This window comes from Psammomys obesus, unplaced genomic scaffold (assembly GCF_907164565.1).
Source record: "Psammomys obesus unplaced genomic scaffold, mPsaObe1.curated_primary_1811, whole genome shotgun sequence".
Taxonomy (NCBI): domain Eukaryota; kingdom Metazoa; phylum Chordata; class Mammalia; order Rodentia; family Muridae; genus Psammomys; species Psammomys obesus.
In genome coordinates, this window is record NW_026590701.1 from 48,738 (window position 1) to 70,419 (window position 21,682).

Consider the following 21,682-nt stretch of genomic DNA (forward strand, 5'->3'; position numbering starts at 1 on the left):
GCCGACCACAACCACCTGTTTACAACAAACAGGAAGTTCTGGATTAAAGGTGTGTGTTAGGGCTGAGCCACTCCCCAACTAGAAACAGGTTTTTACAGTTCACCATCTTGGGGTTCACAATGGGATCAAACATCCTGCAACATTTAAACTAAGCTAGAATTTGAACATGAAGATGAGAAATAATTTCTGGCCTAATTAGTTATGACTATTGCTTAGAAATAACTTCCTTTCGTTCTTTTAATTCAAGGGATCAACTTCTTGACATTTTCCTAGTTTTATTTCATACTTTTAAAAAAGATTGTTTACACCTAAGACCCACGCCATGGGAGAGAACCAATCCGATACTATTAATGATATTCTGCTAAGGTTGCTTGCAGACAGGAGTTAAACAAAGTTGTCCTCTGAGAGGCTCCACCCAGCAGTGTTTTGAAACATGCTGAAACTTACAACCAAACATTAGGAGAGGCGTAGAGAGCCGTGTGGAAGAGTGTGGGGAATGAGAAAAGGACCTGGAGGTTACAGGAGCTTCACAAGAAAACCAACAGAGCCAACTAACCAGGGCGAAGAGGGGCCTGCTGAGGCTGAAGCACCAACTGAGGACCTTGCATGGACTGGACCTAGGCCCCCTACACAGATGGAGCTGATGGGCAGCTCAGTCTCATGTGGGTCCCTAATAAGCTGAGTGGGGCTTTCTGTGACATGGATTCTCTTGCCAGCTTTTCAATTACTTCCCCCTGGAGGGACTGCCTTGCCAGGTCACAGAAGAGGACACACTCTCAGCTCTGATGATTTGATGACCTGTGGTGGATGGGAAGGGAGGCTCCCCTTTGTGGAGGAATAGGGGAGAGGGAAGAGGGAGAGGGAAGGAGGGTGGCACTGGGAGAAGGATGGGGCTAAAACCAGGATGTGAAGTGAATAGATAAATAAATAATAAAGATTATTTGCTTATTTTTTATGTTTATGAGGGTTTTGTCTGCATGTATGTTCTGACACCACTTATGTGTCTGTCCTGCGCGCCTCAAGAGGTGAGAAGAGGGCATCCTACCTGATGGGAGTTGGGATTCATAGTGTGGGCACTGGGAACCAAATCTGGGTCCTCTGCAAAGGCAACAAATGCTCTTAGCCACCAAACCTTCCCTCCGTTTTTCCATTTATAAAATGTAACTTCCTGTAACGTTCAGTGTAAGCATAATATAATACATTAAACCATGGACAACTGGGGCTGGAAAGTTGGCTCAGCTGTTAAGAACACTTGCTGTTCTCGCAGAGGACTCAGAACCTACATGGTGGCTCATGACTGTAACTCCAGTTCCAGATGATCCAATGAGCAGCTGTTTGTAGTCAGTTCTCTTGTCTTTACGTCCAGAAATACTTGGGATAGGGGTATGTGGCCTAGGTAGATGTGTTTTCACGCATGTGCCAGGGCGAAGGGATGAGTTAATACGCACATCATTTCTACAGTTTTCAATACCTCCTTGACTTGGTGACATTTGGCATCCGCGTTCTCTTTGGTTTCCTCATTTCCTCTTGCACAGGAGTCCTGGGTTGCATTCCCACGCAGCCCTACGATCTCCTGGCCCAGAGGGATTCCTGAGGCAGGAGAGAAGGCTTCCTACAGGAGTCCTTCTGGGTTGGTCTGAAGGAACCCGCCTCCCAAGGGCTTGCCCTCTCAAGGACAAGTGTGGACTGAAGCCGGTTTTGCAACCGCCACGGGGGCGCATGGGGACGCAGAGCCGGCGCTTAAACCTAGACCGTTTCCCTGGGCTGGGGAAGCGCTCACCGGGCGAGGCGCGGGGCGGGACCGGAGTTCGCGAGGTCGCCGCCTGGCCAATAAGCACCGGCTAGGCGGGGCGGGCGGTGGCCGCTCGGGTGCGCGCGGGCTGGGCGTACCCGGTGACGCGCAGGCTCGGCAGGGCCAATGGGCGCAGGGTGGCGGCGGGCGGGCCCCGAGGCCTGGGGCTTTAGGAGGTGAGCGGGCCGCGGGCCGGCCTGACGCTGCTGCATCGCGGGAGGCGCATGGCGGGCATGGGGCTGGCGCGGGCCTGGAAGCAGATGTCCTGGTTCTACTACCAGTACATGCTGGTCACGGCGCTCTACATGCTGGAGCCTTGGGAGAGGACAGTGTTCAGTATCCTATGTGGCCTGGCCTGGCCAGGACGTGGAGGGGCTCGCGCGCCGGGGTTGGGGTTCTCGGGGCCGAGGGAGGTGGGACCGCGGAGATCGGGGTCTAGGGCGCGGTGGGGGCGCCCTGACTTCTGCAGGCTGCCCGGAAGGCGGCCTCTCCCCTTGTGATTCCCGGCCGCGCCTGCCTTTGCTTCAGTCCTCTGATAGGAGATCTGGGACGATGCTGGTGAAGCAGATCGCTCCCGGCTTTGGCGTCTTTAACCTTTAGCTATTCTTGATTTGATTGGCGATAGAACTCTAACCAGTTCACCAGGTTGTGAGTACGTGGTCGTGACACTCCCATACAGTTTTGGAAAGCAGTTCATAAGTTATTGGCAGGCCTTTTGGTCTTCAAGATGGCAGTTTAAAAAGTGTGTTTTATTTATATGACTTCTTTGTACCGTAGGTGCAAGCTGTGTCCGGAAGAGTCTTTGTGGTTAGTTGTAGATGGGGTTTCAAACTGCGCTCTGTTGTATAGTTTATATACAGTTAAAGAATTGTTGAATGATGACATTGCTGAGCACGTTGTGTGTACCCTAATTTTAACAGCCCCAGCAAACAGCTCAAGGTTGTGAGGGCTGATGTCTGTGGCCACCCAGTATCCTGCTGATGTAGACTAACTACTAACAGTGCATTCTCTCTTCTTTTCCTTCCCCCTCTCCTTAGTAGAAAGTGACTATTTCAAATCACGTTTATCTCATCCGGGCTCAGCTCCCCATAGTGGTTTAGCTTCCGCAGAAACAACTTCAGAAATACATCGTTGCATTCTGATGGCTGAGGTGCAAAAGCTTGGCTCCAAGCTTTATCAGGGATGCTGGTGTTGAAATAGCATAAGGCTGTTTGGAGCTGACTCTTGAAAAATTTTAGCTGGTTGCAAGGCATTTTTTCTGATTTCCCACATCGCTTATTTGTAGCTTCAGTTTGGTCTTTGGATTTAGTAGGTCAGGTAAAACGTATACTTAGATGCATGCTTTATTGGAAATTTTCAATAGTAGCAGGTAATCTTGACCGAAAATTGTCTCACTACAATTAAACAATGTTTGCAAAGCCCGGTAAAATAACAGTAATGAAAGCCAGGTGTGGTGGTTCACGACTGATTACCACGCTTAGGAGGCTGATTGGAGAAGACTGTTGAGAGTTCAAGGCAGCCTGGCCTACATAGTACATAGTACCAGACAAACCAGGATTACATAGAAAAACTCAAAGAAAAAAAAAAAAAAAGAAAAAGAAACGGTGGTGGGGTAAAGTTTGAAACTGTTTAAGTCAGAGGTTGATGGTAGAGCTTAGTGTAGTCTGTATGCTTTGAAACATTTGTTGGCATGTGGATAAATGCTACATTGGCAGCGGTGTGAAGCTTTATCCCCGCTGTATGTAGTGAAATAGTGTCCTGAAGATGGAGAGAGAAATTACGAAAGGAAACCTAATGCCTCAGATTTAGGTTTTGATGTTTTTGACTAATTGGTTGATGTGACTAAGTGATTTACAGAGTCTTCTAGATTATGGAGAACTGAAATCAACTGTGCTGTGGAATGTTAGAGTTATAAGTCTGTGCTACAGTTTTAGTGTTTTTGAGACAGGATCTAGCTGTGTAGCCAGGCTTGCCCAAACTTGCCTCAGACTGCCTTAGCCTCTTAAGTGCTGGTGGGTGTGGGCCACTGTGCCTGGTGTTGTGTATTTTCTACTGTTACCTCTGGCTTTCCCTGCGTAGGAATGGATGGTCTTCCTGCTTCCAGGAAGGGCCCACTGGATCGAAGAGAAGCCTTAGTGAACCCTGTCTCAAAACAGCAGCAGCAGTAGCTACAAATCATTATGGAAAACTGTCTAGTACCATGGTCTTCAGACTTGGCTCATGTAATACCCCCAGAGAGGGGGAAAGGTGGATGATGTATTTCCTTGCTCGTTTTTGTTGACATACTAGTCTTTTATCGTAAATGTAGCTAGCTAGAAAGAACTTTTTTGTATATATATATATATATATATATATATATATATATATATATATATATATATATACTTTAATATTGTATACTTCTGTTAAAATATTTTTTTCTCGTACAATTCATTGAAAATGTTTATTGCATAACTGATTGGCAAACAGAAAAAAAAAACATCATCTTTAAGCTGCACGGTGGGGCTGTATGCCTTTTGTCTCAGCACTGGGGAGGTAGAGGCAGGGAGATCTCTGAGTTTGAGTTCCAGGACGGTCAGGGTCATACAGAGAAACCTGTTTCCAAGGTGGGCAGGCAGGATCAGCTCTAATTTCTATCAGAAAAAAAAAAAAAAGTGCTTTTTTTTTTCTTTTCAAATAATTGTGTGCATGGCTAGGTATTGTGGTGCGTGCCTGCAATGCTAGTACTTGAGTTAGCTTTGGGAGTATCAGAAGCTAAGGGCTAGCTTCAGCTACATGGTGAGTTTGAGGCCAGCCTTGGCTTCATGAAACCCTGTCCCTCCAAAAAACACAAAACCAAACCAAACCGAAGCAAAATTGTGTTACTATGAAGACTCCAGTGTGCAGGGCCTGGTGCTGCGTGAGATGTCCGCTATCTGAATGAAGGAATAGCCAAAGTTATTAGCGCTTTGTTTGCTGTGTTAGAGGCGCTTTGTGTCCCCAGGAAGTGTATGATTATGAGATTGAAGAAGATGGAAGTGTTGAGGGGGGTGGGAAGACCTGGTGGCTCAGGGTCTTAGAGGCCTGAAAGCGGATCACTGATCATCCTAAACTGTCCTGACTCCCTGTCTCCTCACTTGCCAGTTTCTAAGCTTTGGTTTGTTTTTCACTGCCTTTGTATTGCGAATGTGAGCATACCCACCAGTTGGACTCCTTAGGCTATTAAATAATATTTTCTTTAGTAGCTTTTAGGAAAGGTGTGAGATAATGGAGATTATGCCTGAGGTCTGGGACAGTCCTAGGTGGTGCTGCCCCTGGTCTGTGCTCCAGAGTGCTTCAGCTTGTACCAGCCATTTTTTGGAGAAAGGGTCTCACCATATAGCCCTGGCTGCTGTGGGACTCACTGCATAGCCTCAAAGTTAGAGATCTGCTATCTCTTGCTTCCCGAGTGCTGGGATTAAAAAAGACATGTGTCACACCACACCTGGGCCAAAAAAAATATTTTTTCCTGTTTTCAATATAGGGTTTCTCTGTATAGCTCTATCTGTACTGGAACTTCCTCTAGAGGCCAGGCTGGCCTTGAACTCAAAAGATTTGCCCACCTCTGCCTCCTGAGTGCTGGGATTAAAGGTGTGCACCACCAAATCCTGGCTTTTTTTTTTTTTTTAAGTAAAGAATAGAGATGTTTCATATTTAATAACTAAAAGCTGGGCTTCAGAGCTACCTGGCAGAGTATATGTTGGAATGCTTAAAAGTTATGGAGTGTTTGAAAGAAAATTTATGATCAGTAATTGTAAGTAGAAATTTTACTCATAAATTTTGGCCAGCATACATTCTGTGTGTTCTGAGCAATCCTCACATAATAGGGTTTCTTGGAAAACAGTGTTTTGACAGGCCACTGGAACCCCGTGTAACTCACTAAGCAGGCCCTAGTGGAAACACTCCTTGTCATCTTAGGGAACAACTTGATTAGCCCAGGTAGGTAGCTCAGTGTGCCTGGAAGCTGCCCCAGGGTTGTGGCAGGAATTGAAGGCTGGCAGCATCAGCTGAGAGCTGGGCCACTCTGGAGATGTGTCTCCGCTGCCGATGCTAATTTCTAATTTTCCTAAAATAGAACCCATAGGAGTGCTGCCTGTGCAGCAGCTGAGCTTAGATGCTTCCTGCTGAAGGTTGTCAGTCTTTACCCTCTAATGTGGCTTCCCTGACAGATGAGAGATTCCACATAGGGGGCTGGAGAGCTGGAGCAGCAGTTAAGAGCACTGCTATACTCACAAGGACAAAGATTACGTTTTTAGCACCCACAGGGTGGTTCACAAGTTACTAAGTTCAGCTCCAGGGGGATCTCAACTGCTTTCCCCCCAAAAAGAGAAAGGAAGAAAGGTCCCATGAGATGATACAGGACCAGTTGCATGGAAGCTGACTGCTATTCTAGAAATACGGACTGTAGCATGCCCCGTGTTCATTTCAACAGTGCTTCCGAGCTTGTGTGCACGAACTAGTGCGTGTGCAAAGGGCAGCTGTTGGGAGTGGATGCTCTCACCGTGTTGGTTGCAGGATGCACCTCAGGGCATCAGGCTTAGCAGCAAGGGCTTTACCCACCTTCCCAGCAGCGTATATATTTTGTTGTTGTTCTCTTAGTTTGTAAAGAGTGTGGTGCAAAGTTCCGGTTAGTGAAAGCAACGTTCTTTCCCAGGTTCTGTAACCAGCTCACTATAGACAATCCAGGGGAGGGGCCCTGCTCCTTGAACACTCATGTCTGATGCCGACGTCGTATGATTTACTGTGACCTGAGAAGGGCAGCTCAGGTGACTGACACAGGCCTCTTACATTTGCTGTCACAGAAGGCATCCAGAAAAGTATCAAGACACAGTTGATACATTTGAGGAAAATAAACGTTCTAAACATTTCTATTGGGGATGCCTTCCAGCTACTTGAGGTCAAGAAAGTGAAGCTGTTTGGAGCTCAGGTTTGTAGGGGCAGCTGCTTTTGTGTGGGCTTGGCTTTTCACTAAATATTCTCTGCAGTATTCCAGGTTCTTGTCCCCTACTCCCCAGGTGGCTCTTTAATGTTTAACGGTTATTTATCAAAACTTTTGAATACTTTTAAGGGATAATTAGCATTTTATAATTGGTTTTTACAAGATTGGATTGTTCTAGGTGTAGTGGCGCACACCTTTAAGCCCAGAATTTGGGAGGCAGAGGCAGGCAGATCTTGAATTTGAGGCCAGCCTGGTCTACAGAGGAAATGCCAGGGCTACAGAGAGTCCGTGTCTTAAAAAACAAAAACAAACCCCCGACTTAAAAAACAAAAACAAACCCCCGAAAGGTTAGGTTGTTAGAAGCTTTCTGATGTGAGCAATGTGAGCAGAGACTTAGTCTTGGGAGTGCTGCCCAGTGTAGAACAGAGTGAGCCCTCCCCTGGAACAGAGAGAACCTGCTTTCTGGTTTTCCAAGTCTTGTGAATGGCCAGGGCTGGGTTATTCTTTGGGGCAGGCAGTGCTAGTTGCTGCTCTTGCTTCTGATGAATGGTGGTTGTCTTTAAAGCATTTCCTGACGTTGTTATAAGATTGTTTTTTTTTTTTTTTTTTTTTTTTTTTTTTTTGTTTTGTTTTGTTTTTAATTGCTGGGGTTAGCCTGTTTTTTTTTTTTTTTTTTAGTTTAATTTTTTTTTTTTCTCCAGCTGAAAACTTACTAGCTTGTTTTTAGCTGGGGATTTTTTTTTTTTTTTTTACGGGATAAAGCTTTATCATATGATTGAGCTGTCCCAGAACTTGCTATGCCTGGTTGCATTTGCATTTATCCAAGAGTGTAATAATGGGTTTACGTTACATCTTGGCTATAAGGAACCTGTTTTTCATTCAGCCTTTGTACAAACATTTGTCTTCGGGGCCTGCATGCTTCCTGGCACATGTCTGCTGGTGTGGAGTGATTTATGGGGCAGCTCTATCATATGGTGTGGCTTTATCCCGTGGTGTCCTTCAGCTGGGAGCAGAGGCTCAGCAGGGCCCAGTCCAGCCCACAAGCACTTAAAAGTCAGTGGCGGGGACCAGGTTTCCTTTTTTTTTTTTACCTCTTTAGTTGTTTGAGGTTACATACATCCTATTCAGAAAAGGCCCCTCTACTCTATAAATCTGACTTCTGAATAGCTACAAGGACTTAAATAAGCAACTACAAAAGTGTGGTAAGCAGAAAGATTGTGTGTGTGGGGTGTGTGTGTGTGTGTGTGTCCAGTAGAGGGTGACTTGAAGGATGACTGAGATGTGCTAACTAAATGTCCTCTCTTAATAAATGGGATCCTAAATGTTATGAAGAAAGAGGAATCTCATTTATTTTTCCTCTTGTATTTAGAACTCTAAGCCAGAAGGTCAGTGGTACCCTAGGATTATAGTACAAATCCTAACACTTAGGAAGCACGGCAGCGGTGGGAAATGCCAACAGCCCTGAGTTAGGCGGAAGTGTTAAACCCTGGAAGAGCAGTTTTACTGAGAATTATGTTGCCTTCTGCAGGAAGAGAGACTGGATTGCTAATTCTCACAACTCTCAGAGAGGTGATGTATCTACATTTTATGGTAGAATCTTTGACCCGGGTAAGGATGGCAGGGCTACGCCTCAGGGCCATGCTCTTTCTAGCACTCACTCTTTGTACTTTACAGTTACCATTTTAAAACTATGTGTGTATTCATGTGTGCAAGATGACCACACACCATGGCACACTGTTGTGGAGGTCAGAGAACAACCTTGAATGTTAACCTGTGCCTTTAAGCACCAGATAGGAAATTATAGCTTCGTGCTGTAAACGATACGTAGTTACCTTTGTTTGTAAGGACTCATCAAGGAGATGAAGTCACATACAATGTTTGTGCCTGGCAGTGTTGGTAGCAGGTGTGTTGGCATATTCATAATGCCAGCACTTGGGAGGCTGAGGTGAAGGAGGGAGAGTTTGAAGTCACTCTGGGCTATATAACAAGACTCTCTAAATAAACAATAAAACAAACCAAAAACCAGGTCAGACTGAGACCAAACCAACTATCCAGACAGACTAACATAAAAGGAACTGCCAGTTTAAATGGTGCCAAGTGTATTCTCACTCTCCAGGGATTGTTTAACTCTCAGTTCAATATGTTGGAGAGTGTTTGAACTTCATGGCTAAGGTTTCACAGATAGAATGTGTAGGACGTCATTTGTCAAACATAGTTGTGGGGCTGGAGAGATGGCTCAGAGGTTAAGAGCACTGGCTTTTTTCCAAAGGTCCCGAGTTCAATTCCCAGCAACCACATGGTGGTTTATAACCATCTATAATGATATCTAGTGCCCTCTTCTTGCCTGCAGGCACAAATGCTATATAAATAATAAATAAATAAATCTTAAAAAAAATAGTTGGGTGTGGTAGTTCTTGCCTATAATCCCAGTGTTTGGGAGGTAGAGACTAGAGGATCAGGAGTTCAAGGTCATGTAGCCTAGTGATTCAAGGTCAGACTGGGCTAAGTCAGACCCTGTCTCTAGGTTTTCTTTTAAAAGTTTTAGATTATATATACTTATGAGTGTGTGTGTGTGTGTATGTGGAGGACAGAATTCTCTGTGTGTCAGAGAATAGACAGGGTTTGGGCGTTAGTTCTCTGTACCCCCTGAGGATAAACTTTAGGTCATCAGTCTTAGTGCAAGGGTCCCTATCTACCGATTCATCCAAAGATCAAAAATACCAGCTTTTTTTGCTGGGCATGGTAAAGCATGTCTTTAATCCCAGCACAAAAACAAACACGTGGTTTTTCAGTGTAGCGGAAGTTCTATACTGTTATTTTGTTTCAAGTGTGTCAGTGTATAATTAAATCTATTTTAAGTACTTATTACTGAAGACTTTTTTAATATTTTGCAGTAATTTTAAAATTTAGTTTATGAACATCTTTTTGTAATGTCATTTATTATTCTGGAGATGATTAGAAGAAATGAGATCAGGAGATAGAAACATGTTTGAGGAGTATAAAGATTAAATTTTATGAAGGTTTTATTTTGTGGAAAATGTCAAAGCAGTTTACGACTGTGCAGTTAAATTCAGATGACTGGGGGCCAGCATGATGGCTCTGTGGGTAAAAAGCACTTCCCATGCAGGCCTGGCGGCCTAAACTCCATCCTGCAATCCACAGTAGAAAGGGAGAACTGACTTCCCAAAGTTGTGATCTGAGCTCTATATCCATGTGCCTGCCTGACTGGGTGTCCTGTCTCTGTCTGTCTGTCTGTCTCTCACACACACATCAATAACAAAAACCTAAAATGCAAGCCTGAAGAGAAGGCGCGATGGCTAAGAGCACTTGCTGCTTTTGTAAGGGCCATAGTTTGATTCCCAGCACCCACACTGGCAGCTCACCATGGTGGTGCAGGGGATCCATTGTCCTCTTTTAGCCACACACAAACGTTGGGATTCAGAATCAAGACAAGCAGCCGAGGTGCCTATTTAACCAGAGCAGACCTGGCCTTGAGGTTCTAGCATCCTTCAATTCCTTCCTGTTACAGGACATAGCTGGCACAACCCACCCTCTACGCTGGACTCTCCAGCCCAGGGGTGGGGACTCCCCCCTGACAAGGCTTTTTATATAATCCAAACATTTTGGTTCCCTCCTCCCTCTCCTCTGTGCTTCCTCTGCATGGGACTTCACTGACCCCCACCTTTGAGGTTGGTGAACCTTCCTGAGAGCTGTCCCCAATAAATAAACCTGCCTCTATACTTTAGCTTGGCTTGAATTGGCTCATTTCACGAGTGGAGAATACCTATCAACACAAGCACACCAACACCAATCTTTGTATCACTGTGCAGCCTTGGTTTGCCTGGAGTTCCCTATGTAGACCGACTGGCCTTGAACTCAAAGAGATCTGCCAGCCTCTGTCTCTAGCTACAAAACAAATCTTTTTTTTTTTTAAAAATATATTTTTTTTTTTTTTTTTTTTTTTTTTTTTTTTTGCTGTTGTTGGTGTTTTTCTGTATGGTCTTGGCTGTTGGGGAACCTACTTTGTAGACCAGGGTAACCTTGAGTTCAGAGATTCATCTGCCTCTGTCTCCTTTGTAGACCAGGCTGTCCTCAATCTCACAGAAATCAGCTTGCTACAGATAAGTCCTAAGTGGGGGTTGGGGGAGGAGACTATAATAAGTTCATAAGTTCAAATGAATTTCAAAAATTTCTGTTTTTGCCAGGACTCATGGTTGTTTATTCCATTTCTGAGAGCTATAAACTACACTAGGTCCAAATACACAAAACAAGTAAGGACTAAAATTGCCTTCATCATTTATTATTGAGGTGAGGAAAGGGGAGATGAGATATGGGACTTTTTGTAGGTATTGGAGAACTGGGAAGTCTTAGGTAACTTGAATGTGGGAAGAAGGAATCAAAGAAGCTTCTCATTGCATGAGTAGGCAAGTCTTTATGTGCACTGCAGAAGTTAACAGGCTGGGAATGAAGCTTAGTGCAAGTGAGCTAGTATGCCCAAGACCCTGGTTCGATCCTCAGCACTGCGAGTCAACCAAAAACCAAACTAACAAATCAAACCTCAGATAGATGTTTAGAAGAAAATCAGGCTCCACTCTCAGCCGTCCTACATACAAGCGATGGACAGGGGAAGACACAGGATGGTAATGGAGCTGAGAGCCCCAGGGAGACACCTCAGTCCGGAACAGGAGGGTTAGTGTAGCAAGGACCAAGTCAGTGCCCTAGTTAGCTGCTGGGTTTAATGGGCCACTGGGGACATGAGGCATGGGTGGAGGTTAGAGAGTCAGTAAATGGGCATTCTGTCTGTTTCTCTTAAAGGAATGAGATGTTGAAGAGAAAGGTGGAGGGTTAAGGATGAATAAGGTCAGATGCCAGTGTGGTAGTGCCCTGGGATACAGAGGCTGGTAGGCCCCAGGCTAGCCTGGTCTATATAATAAGTTCCAAGGCTACACAGAGAGGCCATGTTCCTCCCTCTTCTCCCCCACCCCCCCAGGACAGACCGAAGGGAGAGTACAGTGTAAGGTTAAAAGATGGTCCATGATGTTAATGAATTTGAGTCTTGGGTTGACCTCTGATTCTAGTGACAACTTTTAGTTTGGCCCTGGACAAGTCACTTTTTCTCAGCCCTGATGAATAATAACAACGTTGAACATCTCATACAAAAGCTCTTGGTTAAGAAATTTGCCAGCTGAACTGTTATAAAAGTACTAGTTTATTGCACACTGTTGACCCTATCTTCTCGTAAAAACAAATGATGGGCTAAAAAGACTCAGTGGCCAAGTAACAGAGTGAAGACACCCCTCGTACCCCTTGCATCTGTGTGAAAAACCAGCATGTTGGTACATGCCTCCCCATGACCCCAGTGCCAGGGGTGAAGCTCCCAGGCAGTGCCTTCTGCCACGGGATAGTTTAAATGTAAATTACTTCGATCATACATTCTTTCTTGATGTTACTTAAATTGGTGGACCTTATGAAGTTAGTAGATATAATTATATTGTGTGCACTTGTTTCTTTTTTCCTCTTCAGCTTCTCTTTTTCCCCTTTATTTTATATGTATGGGCATTTTTTTGCCTGCGTGTGTGCCTGTGTACCATGGAGGCCAGAAGAGGGCATCGGATCCTCTGGGACTGAAGCTACAGAGCGTGTGAGCTGCTGTGTGGGTGCTGAGAATTTAACCTGAGTCCTCTGGAAGAGCAGCCAGTGGTCTTAACAGCTGAGCCATCTCCCCAGCTCCAGTGTGCACTTGTTTCTTAGGTCGAACACTATATACTTACTTTTGAGCCATCTGTTGCTTTCATCACTGTCTAATATGGATAGTAACAGTGCTGACTTTTCATGGTGCTGGCAGAGGTCAAAGGGGCTAAAAACCGCTTGGGATGTTGTAACGCTGAGCCTCTCACTTCTGCACTATTAGTTCTTTGTACACACTTGATAAATGTAAAGCGTGCTGTGTGAATGAGCGCTTCACCGGGGATGGGTGGTTGCTGGAAAAACTGTGGGATCCCAATAAGTTTCCTTAACCACCACGCAGACTCGATGCTGGTCTCTGTGGTGGGGATGGCGCTGTACACCGGCTATGTCTTCATGCCCCAGCACATCATGGCCATACTGCACTACTTTGAGGTTGTGCAGTGACAAAGATGTGACCAAGATCCAGAGTCCCTGGGGAAGATCCACCTTGCCAAGTTGGAATGAAACCTCATCAGATGTAAGATGCTCTACAATGTCAACGTGGCCGACCTTATAGATACAGAGACTGAAATTCATGAGTAGAACAGGAAAATCATCCTGACTCATGTGTTGTGTTCTTTCTTTTTGATTTTAAAAGAGGCTCTTATACAGTAGCTTTTGTCTATTTTAACATTGTAGTCGTTTGTACTTTGATATCAGTATTTTCTTAACCTTTGTGACTGTTTCAATATTATCCAGTGGAAGCTTTTCTTACTGTAACTTTGAGTACATCTTAATTGCCTTCTATTTTTAAAACCCAAGGTCATTAGTTGGGCTTTACTGTTCTTGCTATTGTATGGCATATACATCTGCCTGGATATATTTCTACTCTTGACCAAAGTTTTGTAAGAAACAATACAGAATTTAGGGACGGGAGGGAGGATACTTTGAGAACTACTTACAAAAGATTTATCTGCAAGCTTGAACTCAGGAGTATGGTTTCAGCTCCCTAGACTCTTAACAGCACTTGCTCTAAAACTATTGAAGTGTTTTTTAGTAATGACAAAGTAAAGATCTTGCTAAAATTAATACAAGGAACATTTCACCTTTTAGATATTTAATTCTTATGTGGACTTATTTCCAACCAACTTTGATGATTCTCGTGCTTAGATAGTACTGGAGAGCTTTTCCATAGAAGGCGATATTGATGGTGTATTCGTTTAAGAGTTAATTTGATGATTGTAACAGGTGCTTTGAAATGCATTTGCACATTGTGACAAGATGCAATGAGATGAATTGTTCAGAACCATAGCCAAAAGAAATGTAAACTTGCTTAAAAATCCTTTCACTCTTTGTATTTTTTTAAAAAGGTTTTTATTCCTTAGATGTAAAATGACTACTTAATTTTTTTTTGATGTAAACTCATTAAATCAAAAAAATTTAGCAGTGTATCTTTTCTCTTATGGTTAAATATTGATCAAATAGTTATTTTGTGGTTGATTGCTGGATTGCTGGAGGACTAGGTAAGCAGTCACTATATCTTTGGTTTTTGTTTTGTGTTATTTTTATTTTTGTTTTTCAAGACAGGGTTTCCAGGACAGCCCTGACTGTCCTGGAAGTCTCATTGGAGACCAGGCTGGTCTCAAACTCAGAGACCTTCCTGCCATGCCTGGCTAGAGTGCATTTTCTAACTACCAGAACTTATGTTCAGAGACATGTTAAGATGTAGTTACTGGAGCGGGAGTGATGGTGCATGTCTTTAATCCCAACACTTGGGAGGCAGAGACAAGTGGATCTCTGAGTTTGAAGCAGGCTTGGTTTACAAGGTGAGTTCCAGGACAGCCAGAACTACACAGCTTTGGGGGTGGGGGTGGGGGAGGTATTTCTTGGCTCTGAATTTTAAGGACAAGGTTTTTTGTTTTTTAATCCCAAAGTTTCAAGTTATATATAAACTTTCAGTGTTTGTTGAAAGTAGGTTAATCTCATTACCGTTAGGTTGGGATGGTAGGACTAATATATGACTACTTTGGTTTGAAATAGTTAAAAGTTGGGTGTGATTATATGTGAGTCGTATTCAGACTAAAAACTGAATGAGAACATTTAGCTTAGGATTTGCTCAGTTAATGCCCGCTTTTGCCCATCACAAACTGCTTACAAGTAGATGTCTCATGTCTCCCCAGTGAGTTAAAGATAGAAGGTACCCAGCTTGCCTGTCTGACCATCGTCTTAGAAATCTTTAATTATCCTCATCCATTGCTGAACTCTATTAAATTGCCATTGTGTGGCTAATGACTGGCATAACACTGGCCTCATGCCAGACATATTTAACCTTCATAGGAAATCAAGATGAGTTAGAAGAAGGAAGGGTGCATACACTGAGAAGTGTTCAGGGAGATACATTCTCACCAGTTGGTGCTACAGTCTGGCCTGTCGGTAAATAACAACCGGAGTGGTCGTTTCCACTTTCTTTTCTTTAAGATTTATTAGACTTGCTCCATGCCTGCTTGTCTTTCTGAATATTTCACGGGTTGGGGGAGCTACCTTCAGACTATGTTTTCAGAGATAAATAGGGAAGATGGAGAAACGGCCAGTGTCTCCCATCAGAGCAAAGGGCAGGTTTGCTCAGAGCTTTGGTGGATGAAAGGTACCCCCTTTTGAGCAAAGGCCTTCATTGCATGGCTCTGTTGGAACTGAGGTGCAAAAACCAGAGCAAGAAAAATTTAACACTTTGGTAACGGTTATAACAAAGTCCTCTGTCTTCAACTCCAGGACTTCAAGGCTCCGCCAGCATCAGGCTAACATGTTAGCTTGTAGGCAGATGAAATCCCAGCTGCTCCCCAAGCCTTCATCAGTTTGGGTGATGAGGGTAGGGTGCTGACAGATGGTCACCTTGAGGAGGTAATGGTGCCAGAAGCCAGGTTTGGAGATGAGACAGCTCTCTAAGGTGGAGAGTAAACACTTCTGACCCACTATTAGGGTTAGGGAAAAACAGATGCCCCAGTATCCTATGGGTTAATTAATGATTAGAAGTTGTGTGTGTTAATGAAAAGTAGGAAGGAAACAGGCTGCCTAATGGTAGAGGTGATTCTAATGACTGGAAGGGGAAGATGTAGAGAAAGATAACTCCCTTGACTTCTAAGTCTTTAATGGTGCTAGCTCGCTGGTCTGGCAGAGATATCTTTACCAGGAGGCTTTGGAAACTCCTTGTGACTCTGACATGATGCTATCTTTTGGATGTGTTGCCTAGAGACAAGGTAGGAAGCACCAAACACATGATCAAAAGGAAATGTCAAGAGTACAACTGGTGGGGGCTGGAGAGATGGTGCAGTGGTTAAGAGCTCTGGCTGCTCTTTCAGAGGACCCTGGTTCAATTCCCAGCACCCACATGGTAGCTCACAACTGACTGTAACTCCTGTTCCAGGGGATCTGACACCCTCACACAGACATATATGCAGGATAAAGACCAATGTCCATGAAACAGAAACAAATAAAAAAAAATTACAACTGGGGGTTGGGGATTTAGCTCAGTGGTAGAGCCCTTGAGGCCCTGGGTTCACAGTCCTCAGCTCGGGGGGTGGGGGTGGGAGGGAGACAAAAAATAAAACTGGGTAGGCTCCATCAGCATCTGTTTTACAAGACGTGATGGCTATTGTCCTTCACAATTTCATCTGCTACAAAACTGCCCATTCAAGGATTGCACCCATGCTGGGCCAGGTTCGCTGCTGGGGGGAGGTTTAACACCGATGGTTTCCCTTGACCTGTGGCTTCTGGTGAGCCTCCTTGGTATCAGCCCTACAGAACCAAATGTGGAGATGCTTAGAAATATCTATTCAGGGCTGTTGCTTGGGCGCATCGTTCTGTTGTCCTTGGCAACAGCCACATCATAGATGTGTCAGAAAGGACCCTGTTTGTGGTGCAAAAGGCAGACTGAAAATGTCAGTGAAGAGGTCACACAGTGTGAGCTATCACTTCCGCCTCCTCCCATCTTTCTCTTGGCAAAATGAGCACATCAGACTGTGCCCTCCTCTCCTAGCTATCCCCAGGGCTCACTGTGTTGAAACCTTTTCAGATTATGGCATTATGGTGACCAAATGACCAGCAGAGTCCAACCACACTCTTGAAGCCCTTGCAGTGATGTGTCAAGGCTCTCTGGGTCATTTGCAGCTCGATAATTACATGGTTTTTTGCTTTTGCCACAAAGGGCACTGAACAACATGCTCATTCCAGTTCTCAGGGAAAGTTCATACTCCAAATCAGAAGTCTGGTATTGCTGAACTTTGGAATGACCTCTTTCCTCTTTAAAAACCCTAAATTGGGGTTGTGGCACATGCCTGTAATCCCAGCACTTGGAAGATGAAGGCAGAAGCATCAGTGGTCAAGGTTTTTCTTAGCCGCTTAGTTTGAAGACAGCTTGAGATGTGGACCCATTTCAAATAACAAAACATGGCTGGAGAGATGGCTTGGTGGGCAAAGGCATTTGCTACCAAGCTTTGCAATGAGTTCAATCTCTGGACCACAAATTGTCCTTGGACCTTCACATGGGCACGATGACATCTTATCCCCCTCAAAAATAAAAAGTGTGAAATAAACTAAAAGAAAAGAAAGAAGAGAGATGGCTAAGTGATTAAGAGCACTGGCTGCTCTTCCAGAGGACCCGGGTTCCCAGCACCCAGAAGGCAGCTCACATCTGCAACTTCAAGATCTGACACCCTCACACAGACATAAATGCAGGCAAAACACAAATGCACATAAAATAAAAATAAACTATTTAAAAAAAAAAAAAAAAAGAATGAGATACACAGCTGGACGTGGTGGCCCACACCTATAATCCCAGCACTGAGGCAGAGGCAGGCGGATCTCTGTGAGTTTGAGCCCAGCCAGCCTGGTTTACAAAGCCAGGACAAAGAAACCTGTCTCAAAAAAGCCAAAAGTTAACTAAGTGAATTTCTGACTGTAGCTCTTTCACCTCTTCCTGGTTCACATCAGTTGGGAAAGAAAAGTACTTCAGAGAGAGTTCACCTCAGCTACTTCCTGCTTTAGGGAGGTCAATCCTCAGCTACTTCCCGCTTCCTGATCAGGAGAGCCTATTGCTATTCAAAAAATTGGGATTCCCCCCGACATTCCTGGGCACCATGCGTCTCTGTAAACTACCTGTGTATGTCACAGGAGTCTCACCCTAATTCTGGCTGTCTTCCCGGTATCCCTGCTGGATTTGTGTGACCCCGAGGTCAACAACCACATTCTTGGTTGAGTACAGGGCTGTGAGAGCTAACCATGCAGGCCAGAGTGGGTGGTATAAGTTAAAAAATTTAAGTTAAAAATGTCTTAAGCCGGCCTCAGAAAGACAACTTATTTTCTCTTACTTGTGTTTTCTCAAACTTACATTGTTATATGAGAAGACACAAGTAGGAATAACGTTGCTCAGGGAGACACAGGTTACTTGCTAATGGGAGGGAGTGTATGACCAGGAAGGTGTATGGTCAATATAATGTATACATAGTTGAAAATATTAAAAAAAGAAAAAAGTTAGCTTTCCTACACTTGATTTTTTTTTTTGTATTTAGAAAATTCATCTTATTATTGTATTTTTAAGGCTGGGTCATGACAATTTAATTATCTTCAGCCACAGGCCTCTTTCCTAACCTCACCATTGCTTTTCCCTTTTTCCTTATACTTTTTATTACTTAAGACGATTTTAAATTAAAATATATTTTGATTGTATTCTACCCCACCTCCAAGTCCTTTCAGATGCTCTGCTCATCCCTCCCACTCAACTTGAAGTTCTTTTTCAAAAAAAAAAAAAAAAGGAAAGAAACTAACAAACCGGAACCCAGTACAACAGTCCCCCACCAAGAAAACAAAATAAAGCACCTAAACAGAAAACAAAAGCAAACCCCACCAAACTGTAACCAAATAAAAGCACACACATGGAACCTGGAGTCCATTAAATGTTGCTCACTTTACTCCTAACACGAGGCCTACCCCCGAGGGATTGTTACACCCACTTCACATCATAGGAGAAAACTGATTTTTCCCTCTCACAAAAGGTATAAGTGACAGTTCAGTTGTTAACTTCTACCTTATGGCTAGCTTTTTATTCATTCATTCATTTAAAAAATATATATAACAATAAAATATATAATCATATTAAAACCATAATAATTGAAGTTAGGATAAACCAACAGAAGGAAAAACGCCCAAGAGTAGAGGCCTCCTTTTTCACACAAGCAAGAATCCCATAAGAACACTAAACTGGAAGCCATAACATATATGGTCCCCCCCTTCCAGACAGGGTTTCTCTGTGTAGTCTTGGTGCTCCTGGACTCACTTTGTAGACCAGGCTGGCCTTGAACTCACAGAGCTCTACCTGCCTCTGCCTCCCTGAGTGCTGGGATTACAGGTGTGCTCCATGGTGCCCAGCAAGGTACTGGATTTGTCAGGCGCTGTAATAACCTTTTGCTCTTTAGAACACACCTGATGCCTCCAGGAAAGACAGTGAAGAGGCACACCTGTTCCTGAAGGTCGAAAAGCCATCAGTTGGTGAACCGGCTGAGTTTCCATCTTTCCATATGACTGTGACCATGATTCTGATATTCATTTCCTATACCTTAACAAGAGTGTGTATGATGAAGTAGATGATAGCCCAGCTTCTATACCTCCCATGGAAAGCACTGCTGACTACTACTCATTGGATTCTACTCACACACACCTGCTTCCGTTGCCATTGCTTAATCATTCCGTGGAGTGAATGAGTTTGTTTAATGGCAGAGATACATAGAGCAGTTTGGACAATCTCTCCAAAACCGGGGGTCAGACTAACCTAATCTGGAGGTTCTGAGGCTAATCAGTTTCCCGTGCATCCCTGTTGGAGGGAAATGTCAGCGTCTGCCCGAGGCTTTTATTTCCTGTGAACAGTTATCTGTCTATCCTGACAGTACACACACCGGTTTAGAAAAGGCCTTCAGACAGTTAAGGAAATAGCACTGATAGATCATGTGGTACTCTGATGACCACAGAGATTTCTACAAAATGAAGCAATTCTGCTACCAGAGATCTCTCTAGGAAGGAATCAGGCTAGTTATTTACACTCTCTGCCATTATACATCTAACTAGAAAGGTCAGTGCAGATTTGGCTGGTGTCACACACGACCCCACCTTAACTCTGGAAGGAATTCAGGCTGCCTCAGCTCACTGACTGGGAGTGTTAAGAGTGAAAGATTGTCTGCAGTTTCCTCCTCAGTGATGTCTGTCACTCCTGTGCCTGGATTAATGTCTCCAGCCAACAGAAACTTAAAAAACTTAAAAAACAGTCACCTGGACGAATGGGGTAAAGTTGGGTGGGTTCAGGATCTTAGACCCACGGCTGTGGTCAGGACTGTAGTGTTGTCTCATCTTGTTCTCCCTGTCCAGTCTGATGGATGTTAGGTCTCAAACCCAGGATATATCAAAGAGGACACTGGCCACCAGGTTCTCCCAGCATCCCTCAGTGCCTGCCTGTCACAGGGCCCTCCTGGCTGGCACACCCTGCCCTCTACACTAAATTTCTCTAGCTCTGGGGCTGGGCTGCCCTTCCCCAGATGCCCTGCCCTACATAACAAACCATTTTGGTTACCTGATCTTTTTTTATATATCCCTCACCCTCCTAGCCTCTTGGTTTGCCTCTCCCCTCTCCCTTCCCTCTTCTCCTCACCTGGGCCCAGCTCAGTGTGGTCATGTTTACTCCGGACTCTTCCAGATGTCCCTGCCTCAGTAATGGGGCATGTGGCCCGAGAACTTGTAAAGTAAACCCTTCCTCCCCAAGGTGTTTTATTACAGCAATGGAAACCCAAACTACGACATGGGATCCGCAAACATCGCCACCAGCTTTGTGTCAGCCCATGGCATTTTCTCTCTCTCACTCTCTCTCTCTCTCTCTCTCAACGGGGTTTCTCTGGGTAGCCTTGGCTGTTCCTGGCTTGACCAGGCTGGCCTGAAACTCAGAGATCTGTGGGCCCCTGTCTCCCAAGTGCTGGGATTAAAAGTGTGCACCACCACCGCCTAGCTGGTCCTAGTTTCTCATGATCAGTTTAATTAGGGTGATTTATAGAGGGGGATAATAATTATAGGGAAATTCTTAGAATCGAAGAGGATACAGAAAGCACACAACAGGACGTACCAGGTGTTGGGGAGCTCACAGGCCATGTTGGGAAATTACACTTGGTGGACCTCTTGTGTTTCTTTGTGTGTCTGTTGAGATTTTTTATGGACCTTGATCAATCAAGCTAACCTGATCTCAAAAAACAAAACAGGCTTTGGCATGGTGACAGACACCTGTAATTCCAGCACTCAGCATCTGCGTGGTGGAGACAGGAATTTCAAGTCTTGGGGCTGGAAAGATGATTCAACGGTTAAGAGCACTGGCTGCTCTTTCAAAGGGCTGCCTTTGATTCCAAGCTCCTGCATGTCAGCTCAGAGCTGTCTGTAACTCCTGTTCCTGGGGACCTAAAACCCTCCTTTGGCTTCCACTGGTACCAGGCATGCACGTGGTACACAGACAGACAGACACCCATACACAAATTTAAAATAGATCTTAACAAACAAACAAACTTTTAAAGCCAGTCAGCCACAAAGTAAGTTTGAAGCCAGCCTGGGTTACATAAGACATAGTCTCAAAAAAGCAAGCAAACTGAACCAAGCAAAATATGCTCTCTAAGTATGTACATATAAATATGGTGCATATCAGAAAATATGCACCATGAAAATGTGTTCAGGGCCAAGCCTGGTAGCATATGCCTGTTCTCCTAGCAGCTTGGGAGGCTGAGGCAGGATGGCATGTAAATTCTGGGCCAGCCTGCTGTGCTTCAGGCCACGCTATGTGGTTGTATCCTTGTGCAACTAAGGCCCTGCCTTTTTTTTTTTTTTTTTTTAAGGTGGCTAATTTCATCAGTAAAGAAAGAATACCATAAAAGCAAGCTATCTTGTCACCTTTCAGGATAGCGGAGGCTTTTAAGTTAGGGTGGGCCGGGGAGCTAGCATCGTCATGCAGTGGTGATAAGTCTGAGATGGCCTGTGATCTCTGCTACTTGGCGGAAAGGAACAATGTCCTTTGGAGCCCCCTCTCCTGTAAGTGGGCAAGACCTGTACTTTGCTTCTGGACAACAGGGATGGCATTCCTGTGATTACATTTTATTGCTTGTGATCCTAGAGGGAGGTGGAAGAAAGAGGGGGAGGGAATGAATGAGAGAGACAGAGACAGACAGGGGTAGACAGAGAGAGAGAGAGAGAGA

The 21,682-nt window shown here is 44.4% G+C and overlaps 1 protein-coding gene across 1 annotated transcript; it reads left to right on the forward strand.

The window, feature by feature from the left end:
* The first annotated feature begins 1,938 nt into the window (after positions 1-1,938).
* Sptssa (serine palmitoyltransferase small subunit A) lies at positions 1,939-13,859 on the forward strand. Its single transcript, XM_055608628.1, has 2 exons — positions 1,939-2,128; positions 12,778-13,859. Exons 1-2 carry the CDS (start codon positions 2,017-2,019, stop codon positions 12,879-12,881), a joined length of 216 nt encoding a protein of 71 aa, XP_055464603.1. The 5' UTR covers positions 1,939-2,016; the 3' UTR covers positions 12,882-13,859.
* The last annotated feature ends 7,823 nt before the right edge of the window (positions 13,860-21,682 follow it).

Excerpts from the sequence above, each read along its gene's own strand:
- Sptssa (XM_055608628.1), top strand. The coding sequence starts at position 2,017 with ATGGCGGGCATGGGGCTGGCGCGGGCCTGGAAGCAGATGTCCTGGTTC. Across the intron at positions 2,129-12,777 it reads TTGGGAGAGGACAGTGTTCA|ACTCGATGCTGGTCTCTGTG; the intron begins GTATCCTATGTG and ends ACCACCACGCAG.